Genomic DNA, 10,477 nt, shown 5'->3' on the forward strand with positions numbered 1-10,477 from the left:
TGACCACCGCGCCTGTGTTGGTGTTTCTTGAGCCGAATGAACCATTTGAGGTGTATTGTGATGCCTCACTAAAGGGTCTGGGGTGCGTGCTGATGCAGCACCAGAATGTGGTGGCGTATGCCTCATGACAGTTGAGGCCTCACGAAGTCAATTACCCGACGCATGACCTGCAACTTGCTGCAGTTGTCTTTGCGCTAAAGGTGTAGAGGCATTACCTCTATGGGATTAAGTGCCGAGTTTTCTCTAATCACAAGAGCTTGAAATACCTCTTTAATCAGAAAGAGTTTAATATGCGACAGAGGAGGTGAATGGAGTTACTGAAGGACTACGACTTTGAGTTGAATTACCATCCGGGGAAAGTGAATGTTGTGGCGGATGCGCTAAGTCAGAAGTCGTTGTATGCTTCTTAGATGATGCTTCGAGAAGAGGAGTTTCTCAAGGCATTCGAGAGTCTGAAGATCGGTGTTCAAAAAGTATCTGGAACTCTGTGTTTGAGTCGATTACAAATCTTAAGTGATTTTAAATCAAAACTCCTGAAGGCTCATCAAAACGATGACGTATTACCGAAGGTGTTGCCAGCTATTGAGCAAGAGAAGCAGTGGAGAGTGTCATGGGATAAAGATGGGTTACGAAGATTCAAGGATAGGATCATTGTGCCGGATGTTGGGACTTTGCGGCAGGATATCCTAAAAGAAGCATACAAAAGCGTATTCTCTATTCACCTGGGAAGTATGATGGTGGCCTAGTATGAAGAATGATGTGGCAGAATATGTAGCGGAATATGTTCTGGTGGTTTAGTATGAAGAATGATATGGCGGAATATGTCTCAAAGTGCTTAACTTGTCAAATGGTGAAGATTGAACACCACAGACCTTCCGGGACATTGCAACCCTTGGAAAATCTGTAATGGAAGTGGGAGAGCATTGCGATGGATTTTGTATCAGGATTGCCGAGAACTAGAGCCGGTTTTGATGCTGTCTGGGTGATAGTGGACCGACTGACGAAGTCGGCTCACTTTCTACCCATTCGGATGAACTATACTCATGAGGAGTTAGCACGCTTGTGCATAAAGAAGGTTGTGAGACTTCATGGTGTGCCTACTACTATAATTTCTGACAGAGATTCTCGTTTCACTTTGAGGTTCTGGGGTGCATTTCAGAGTGCTTTTGGAACCCGTTTAACCTTGAGTACAGCCTACCATCCTCAAAAAGATGGTCAATCTGAAAGGACAATCCAAACCCTAGAAGATACGTTGAAGGCTTGTGGAGTTTGAGATCGGTATATGCCGCTAGTGGAGTTTGCGTACAATAATAGCTACCATGCGAGCATCGGAATGGCTCTGTATGAGGCTCTTTATGGGAGAAAATGCCAATCTCCACTATGCTGGTATGAAGCTGGGGAGAAAAGTTTGTTGGGGCTCAAAATGATTGCTGAAACTACTGAACAAGTCAAGAAAATCCGAGATAGGATGCTCACTGCTCAGAGCCGTCAGAAGAGTTACGCCGATCAGAGGCGGAAGCCGTTAGAGTTTGAGGAAGGAGACCATGCTTTCCTTAAGGTTACTCCAACAACAGTAGTAGGTAGAGCGATTAAGACGAAAAAAATGAATCCTCGATACATCGGTCCGTTTCAGATTCTCGAGAGGGTTGGACCGGTGGCGTATTGAATGGCTCTACCGCCTCACCTTTCAAACCTGCACGACGTATTTCACGTGTCACAGCTTCGGAAGTATACTCCTAATGCTAGCCATGTGTTAGAACCTGAATCGGTCCAGTTAAAGGAAGATTTGACTCTGCCGGTGACTCCGGTTAGAATTGATGACACGAGTATTAAATGGTTGCGCAGAAAAGAGGTTTCATTAGTCAAAGTGGCATGGAGTCGGTCCGGCTTGAGGAGCACACTTGGGAGCTTGAGTCAGAGATGCGAACGGACTACCCCCACCTATTCTCAGGTAACGGAATTCGAATTTTGTGGGCAAAATTCCCATTTAGGTGGGTAGAATGTAAAACCCGGTTAATTGATGACTAATTAATCCATAAATTAAAATTTATTCTAGAAAATTTGAAATGTGATTTTTATGGCTTAATATGATAGAGAAAATTAAAACGAGAATTTTGACACCAATTTTAAAAAAATCGGCCAACGGGGCAAACCGGGCCCAAAATAGGCCCAAGGCCCAACCCAACTCAGCCCAATTAAACAAAACAGCACTCTTTTCCCCTTTTGGCACTCATTCCACGCTGAAACACAGCAAGGAAAAGGGGGGAAGCTCAAAACCCTTGCCCTTATCCACAACCAACTTCATTTGATCACAACTTTCGATCTAGAGCTTCGATCGCCACACCGTTTGTGGCCACGCGACTGCAGCGTCAATCTCTACAAAACCCATAAGGTTGTGCAAGAGGTAAGCCTCATTTTCTTGCTTGTCTTCTCAGCCTTGATTTCGGAAATCTTGAGTGAAAATGTTGAAATTGTGAGCTCTATTGTGTTATAGGATCCAATTAACTTGAAGGGAAGGCTTAGTCTTGCTTCTTTGATCCTTGGGTAAGGTAAGGTTCTCAATTGTAGTGGAATTTAGTGGTTCATGGTGTTTGGGTATTAAGTGGCTATGTTTGAATGTGATATTGTGGTTTAGGTAGTGTATATATATGTATGTTAGAGCTTGATTGAAGTCTTGGAAAGCTTGGAAAGGAGCTTTTTTTGCAAAAAAATCTGGTTGAAGGGTGTTGGAGCTTTGAGAGCTTGTGAAATAGTGATATTGGAAGTGTTTCGGGTTGAGCGGAGAATCGGCCAAGGTATGGTTTCGATTTCCTGTATCTAAAATGTAATGTGATGTGAAAACTTAGGCTAGTGACCCTAGGATAGGATTTTGAAATGTTGATGTAGTTGGATGATATGGATTGAGTTGAATATATGAATAATGGTAGAATGATTGTGAGTGGTGATAATTGTTGGTAAAGCTTGTAAAGTTGTCTGTGATATGGATTGATATGCTTAATTGTTGGTAAGATTGAGACTCTTGTTGGTGAGCATCATTTGGTGTGTGATATTGATATGTATACTTATAGTGATCGATGAAATTGAATATTTATTTGGAAATTTAGATATGAAATGTTGATTTTGAATTGAATTTTTTGAATCGAGGTTTGGTTAAAAGTGGATGAATTCGTGGGTTGAGGATTGAATGGAAATTGGTGTAAAAGGGTGATTTGTGGCATAAAAGGTATGTTATGAAGTATATTGGAGCTTGGTGTGGTTTAGGTTTGGTTTTGGTTGAAATTCTGGTAAGTGAAGGATTTAGTGAACTTTTGTAAAAAATGAATTTTCAATGAACTTCAATAGATCATATCTTGAGCTACCGTTTTTGAAATTCAATTCATTTTATATCAAATGAAAGATAATTTAACAAGCTTTAAAATGGTTTAAATTTTGTGGAAATCTGAATTCTGTAGAAAGAGATATGATCGTTGAAAGTTGGTGTCTGAAATCTAAATTATGTGAATGCTGCAGAATTTGTGATTTCTGGTTTGTGTGCACAAATTATGAGGGGGTAACTTGTGGATGAAGAAAAGGGTAAATTATGAGGAATTATGGTTAATGATGATTATATGAGTTGTTGTGGATGATGGTGGAAGTGTTGTGAATGATATGAGCCAAATGGCCGTATGTGATAATGAGTTGTGGCTGTTATGAATTATGATTATAAGTCGGATGGCTGAGATAAATAATGATTTATGACTGAGTATGAATGCATATATGCTGGTTGATTGAAATTGTTATTGTTGCACTTTCACCTATCTGAGATACGAGTTTCCCTGGGTGAAAGCAGTGGCTAGCCACCACGCACTCCAAGTTGAGACTCGATACTCTGCTGACCCTATGTCGTAAGTGTGGCCGGAGACTGTGAATGTTCCGGATGAGCTTGCCCCCGTAGATAAACACCGGTGAGGGTGTTGTGTGTGGTTATGATTATGTTTGTGAATAAATCGAGTTGGGGATGCGCGACAGAGGGATAGTCTAATGGTTAGCTACCAGGACTTATCGGGTTGGCTTTATAACCGACAAATGAGACTCATCAGCCACTAGGACAGGCATACATCATATGCGTTATATGAAAATTGTTTGGTATGCCTAATTGACTGCATAATTACTTGCTATTTGCTTAACTGATGTATCTGCTTCGTATTTGTGAATTTCCTTGCTTGATATAATTGTGCTTGCAATATCCTATTATCGGTGGCAGTTGGGAGGTTTGAAGGAGTTGGAAAGGGGAGTTTTAGTTAGACTGAAGACCTTAGTTAGTTACCTATTTTCATTTCTCATGGTTTAGTTATGTTTACATGCCTTAATTATAAATTTGGGAGTTCCAGTATTGCCTTCGGCTTTCCCAGGACATTATATGTTAGATATTTGGACACTGTTACCATGCTGAGAACCTCCAGTTCTCACCCATTCGGATTTTGTGGTTTTCAGTGAAGGACGTGAGGCTCCTCGCTGAGGCATGCTGGAGACTTCTGTTCTAGCGAAGATCCTTAGCTCTTGGGACTTTATTTTGGTTTTATGTACTTACTTAGATATATATATATATATATATACTGTATTGGCTCCTCTTAGAGGTTATTTTCGAGAAACAGGTTCTGTAACTTGTCTTTTGGGTTTCTTTTGGGTTCTCCTACTTTATATTTGTATGTATACTTCTATGCTCAGATCGGTTACGTTCGCAAACTGAGTCTTGAGCTTTGATATCTGTATTTTTGGCTCTCTCTTGTATATATACTCGCGTTAGCTTATCCCTTATCTACTTCGTTACGTTATCGATCGAAGTGTTGCGTTTTTCAATTTAACGATTTTGATTTACCCCTTATCTACTTCGTTACGTTATCTAAATTTTATTTTTTAGAGGTCGTAATACCTCGCTACCTCTGCTTTATGACTTAAGCATAAGACTCTGTGTGGTAGGGTGTTACAATGTGTATAAAGAATAATAGTAAGAGAAAAGAACAGTATGTGGCACAGTGAGAGAATATAATAAAAATATAAATTAATAATTAAAGAAATAATGAAACTAAAGATAATTTAAGAAATTTAATATAAAATTAAAAAATATATATTTTTTATTTATTAAAAATATATATGAAGATAAAGATAACATTGCATAATTAAATCTTTTTTAATATCTTATTTAATTTAAATTTATAAATTTTATACATTTTAAAAGTTAAATAACCTATAAAATTTTTATATTTATTTTTAAATTTTTATATTCTTAACTTTTTTAATTATTAACAATTTATAAATAAAAAATAAAATTATAAAAATTAATCTCTTCAAAATAATAGAAAAGCGGCTGAACAGATAGACATAAATACACAAAAGTTGTGTACCACTTTTAAGCTGCGATACTAAGACATAGATACATGATATGGATTTTTTTCTCCTTTTGTCCTTGAATGATTTTTAAATTCTAATTTTCACCAAAACCCAAATTCCTCTCTCTCTCTCTTTCTCTCTCTCTCTCTCTCTTTCTCCCTTCCATCCTCTCTCCTCAATCTTCTTTTGTCGCTACTCTTTTCGCTCCATCACTCCTTCATCTGCCAATGTTGCTGCTGCCACACTTTGCCACTCATCCAGATCTATCGCCCACCACTGCAATAGTCGCAGCGCCGTTATAATGACCTAACTTCTAGCACATCATGACTAATGCTAGTCGCCAGGCACTACTATTTAGTGTACTTTAGAGATTCTAGACTATGGGCTTGTTTGGATGAGCTTCTAAAAAAAGATCTTTTGTCGAGTTATCTTTTTTTAAAAGATCTTATGGAAAAGTAAAAGTAATTTTATGTTTGGATATCTCATGCAAAAAGATCTTTTTATTTATCAATTATGTTTGGATATAACAATATAAAAGTACTTTTTTGTTTATTTATTACCTGAAAAATATCTTTTTTTTAAGGAAAAAAGATCTTTTAAAAAAAGATGTAAATTACAGCTTCTAAAAAAAGACATTTTTCTGATTTTTCTAGTGCTTTTACTTTTACTACTCGAAATTTGCCAAACACACTAAAAAATAAAAAAAGATCTTTTTTTATTGAAAAAAGATCTTTTTTTATCAAAATAATGGCGCCCAAACAAGCACTATATATATTAAGCATATAAATATGAGCCTATATTGCTTGTCGAGATCATAAGTTAGCCAATATAAGGTATAAATTTAAGCAATTCAACACATGTAGTAGCATATAATCATAAACCGAAAGCATATACATGTCATATAATTGCATGAAGGCTCAACTTAATACACCAAATAGCTTGAAGAGTACATTGACTAATTATTTATTTACAATATATATACATACTCTAGGTCTTATAATATTAGGTTCTGGCTCACACAAGAGCCACCCTATTCTAGAATCTGTCTAGCTTATATAACTATATACAGAAGATACTGGCCCTCTAAAAAGTCTATACTAAGAGAGGGCAAGGACTACTACTACTATTACTAGTAGTAGTAGTAGTAGTAGTAGTAGTAGTAGTAGTAGTAGTAGTAGTAGTAGTCATAGGTCATTGATAGCGGATGAAACAAGGAACATTAAGCCAAGGTAGAAGGAGTCATTCTGACACGCCAGTGATATTGATGCTACTTGCCTCACCAACAGCTTTTGCCTCGTATTGCAGGGTCTACATATTGTCCAAACGCCGGATACTTAGAGAATATCGCGCTTGTCCCCATCTGTGGACGTGGAAAAATAACGGAGTGAGAACCTAATATTCCCAGCAAGGTACTACATAGCCTAAGTCTAAGTATTCGTGAGTTTACGGAGGTGAGTCACAAACAAATACAAGCATAAATATATAAAAAATTTGGCAATCACAAGTACAGAAGCAATCACAGACACAGAGAAATACAGCTACCAAGTATGATGCATTCCTGGCCCTAAGTAGGCCATGAGCTAATGCGTCGATTGACTATGTATTATATTAAATGTTCTCTAAAAGGACTTCTCTGCCTTTGGTTTGTAATAACTCTAGTGCCTGGCTATTTACTCTTAGTCTTTTAAGCATGTAGTCATAATTACCGCTTTGACCTTATCGTTTTATTATATTTCATTCCTGCCCTTTTTACACTAAACTTCTTTTTAATCGTTTTCTTTAAGTTTTTAGTGACACTTTTTCCCTTAAGGTTAATACCTTATCATTTTGCGCTCATATTTTTTCTAAAAGACCATTTTACCTCACAATAAGTTAATTAATCATTTTTACATTTTACTTTATGCCAAAATTATCAGTATACCCTTAATTGTTCTAGATTTTACTTTTAGCCTTATTTTATTATCAAAATTTTACTAATATAACCTTAGGACTCTTTCTTGACCAATTACCCCTAACACTTTTAATTAATGCCAAGTTTAGTCCTAATGACAAAAAAGACTATTTTTTCCATTAGATTGATGCAAAAGACCACTTTACCCCTAAGTGTTTAATTGATTGACTCTTCCAAGTTCCATACCGAGTCTTTTGCCAAAACAGCTTTGCCGACTTAAGTTCTTTAATATCTTAAAAATATTAAACAACTTTAAAATTTCACAAACTTTATATCCATGTGATCGGCTCAGACTAAGGTTTCTAACAAGCTAAGAACCATAATTTTCTAACTAATATAGCTCCAGAAGTGAGAGAAAAATCAAGGCTTTCCTAGTAGCATAACAGATGCCTACACCTTATTTTAAGAACAACATTAAATATCCAACTTAACATTTTTAACCACCAAAATTGGTAAAACTCATATAGACACGCTCTTTTTGCAAACCCGCTAGTCTCAGACTCAATGATGCCATAAGGTGGGAGATATGCCTTTTGGAATTTTAGTGAAAAATCTAGCAAGTCCTGTTTTTCAATTTAGCAAACATAGCTGTTTGCAATTGGCATAACTCTCACCACAAAGCCTCAATTAACCTGAATTTTGGACTGGAGACTCTTAACTCACCCAACAATAATTGTGCATTAGTTGTACCCCAATAACTATTCAGTTCTAGGAGTTATGAGCACTAAAAATTATAGGCATGAAATTTTTTTCCGACGGGGTAGGTACCGCGAGGATTTACCTGCTGGGGGACAGATTTGGGGACCAATTTTCCCTGTCGGGGATGAGGACGGAGACCCATGTAATTAACATATCCTCACCCTGCGGGTACTTGTATAATCACTACTATAGGAAATGACCAAAATGCCTTTGATATATACATATATTAGGTTCACAGTTCACACCCACACCCTCCTCTACAACTGAAAGTCTGAAACCCTAAGCCGTCTTCACTCACTCCTCTCTTTTTCCAAGTTCTGTGACATCATGAAACTCTAACTTCCCCAGTCCACCTCTCCTCTCAACGCTGTCTGCTGCCACCCTAAACCCTTCACCGAGTCACTGTCACACTACTCCTTCTCACTGAAATTGTGTCACTGTCTTCATTATTCTTCATCAATTATCATTGTTTTCTTCCTCCTTCATCGATTGTCATCATCTTCACGCATCTGTGTGCGTCTTGTCGTAGCAGTGAGGGTCGCTAGTCTTTGTAGTTCTTCATCGACGTTGTCAGCTTCTTCGCCATTTGATGCTCCTCTTTTCGATAAATCAGGCTCTGTGTTTTTCATTTACCTTGAAGCATTTCTTAATTTTTATAGCATTGTTGTGGTTTCTGTAGATTTCTGCAGATTCTATGATTTATCATTTATGTGATTTCAAAAATTTGTATGCACCTCGATGCTTCTGTTTGTTATAATTCTACATAATGGATAAAGAGTATTTTGTGGATTTGTTTTGAATGTTTGAATTTTGTAGATTTGTTGTTATCATTGCCTTTAAGTATTTTAATTATGCATAGCGAATAAAGGGTATTTTGCAGATTTATTTTGAATGTTTGAATTTTGTGGATTTGCTATTATCACTGTTTATATTTGTTTTGATTGAACTTGGTACCACAACTAACATAGGGTTTGGTTACTATCCAATTCATAACATTGAAGGAGATGTTGATGTAAGTAAACTATATGCAATACGCTATTTTTTATATTATTTTTTATTTATCATACAATTTTAAATTTTTAATTGTTTTTTTCTTTTTTCGATGTAGGAATCAAACAAATTAGAATCTACAGTCATACTATTACATGATAAAAAAAGACTTGAGAATTATGTTTTTACAATGTGATGAATTATGTTTTTTAGTAATTAGATATGTTTGATTGTTTATGAATATGTATAGTGTAAACCCTACTAAATTAGTAAATAATTAGTCGATATATTAAATTTTAATAAGGAAGATTAGAAATGAAAATCTTATATTAAAATAGGATAGAGCTCTTTAAAACGAGAATTTGGCCTAAGATTGGACCAAACGGACCGAACTGGTCGGACCGAGCCTGTGGGCCCAACCGGACCCATCACTTAAAGAAGACACAGCTTCCTTTCCCCTTTTCTTTTCATTCACGCTGCCATTGTTAGAAGGGGAAGAGGAGAGCTTCCAAAACCCCAACATTCAAACAAACCACCATAACTTCTTCTTCCGAGCTCCGATCGTCGCACTGTTTGTGGCTACACGTCCAGCACGTCGAGCTCTACAATGCTATCGGATAAATTTCATAGGTAAGTCACACCACTCATCCCAATCCCTCAGTCTCTTGAAATTTCAAAATTTTAGGGCTTTGGTTATTGAAATTCGATGTCTTGATGTTTAGGCTCAAATTAACTCGAGAAATTTGCGGGCCTTTGCTCAATCAAGACATATATAGAGTGAGGACTCTCAAAATTCTACAAATTCTAGTTTATATGAGTTTGGGTATTGAATTTGGATGTGATATACGTGAATTAGGCTTGTATACGTGTATGTTGAAGTTGATTGAGTACTTTGGAGGCTTGGTGGAGTTTAGGAGGCCTTGTGATGACTTGCATCATTTACCCTTTTTTCTTATCTAAAAAGGACCATAAAAGAGTATAATCTCATTTGATCATTGTAATTCATGAACTAATTTATGAATATTATGGTACATTGCTTTGAAATGGGTTTGTGCTGAATTTTAGGTGAAAAGAGCAACAAAAAGGGAAGAAAACAACAAAATAAAGATGGGCGTGTGAAACTGGGCGTGCCACTTGGAACAAACACCATGAAAGCACCTTGCCTTGGAGATTTTGAGCTTTGAGGGTTGTTTTTGGTGCCTTGGTGGTGTCTAGATTGTACACAGAAATCGGCTAAGGTATGGTTTAGGTTTCTCGTATTTAACATATAATGTTCTAAGAAAAACTTAGGCTAGAGAACTATAGGATAGGTTGAAATGATTGAATATATTGAATGATTAGTCTCTATGATGTTGATTGATAATTTAAGTTAAGCATGTGTTGATGAATATGGTCATTGTGGGAATATGATGCTTTCTTGGTGTTTGGATATAGTTGAGAAGTTGATGATATATATAATATATATAT

General features: G+C 36.6%; 1 protein-coding gene across 1 annotated transcript in view; it reads left to right on the forward strand.

The window, feature by feature from the left end:
• The window catches only part of LOC110269219, a 13,892-nt gene continuing 4,748 nt past the window's right edge, over window positions 1,334-10,477 (forward strand). Inside the window, exon 1 of the mRNA XM_021116907.1 lies at window positions 1,334-1,487. Within this exon, the coding sequence (XP_020972566.1) occupies window positions 1,334-1,487 (154 nt within the window). The remainder of the gene's footprint in view (window positions 1,488-10,477) is intronic.

This window comes from Arachis ipaensis, chromosome B02 (genome assembly GCF_000816755.2).
Source record: "Arachis ipaensis cultivar K30076 chromosome B02, Araip1.1, whole genome shotgun sequence".
Taxonomy (NCBI): domain Eukaryota; kingdom Viridiplantae; phylum Streptophyta; class Magnoliopsida; order Fabales; family Fabaceae; genus Arachis; species Arachis ipaensis.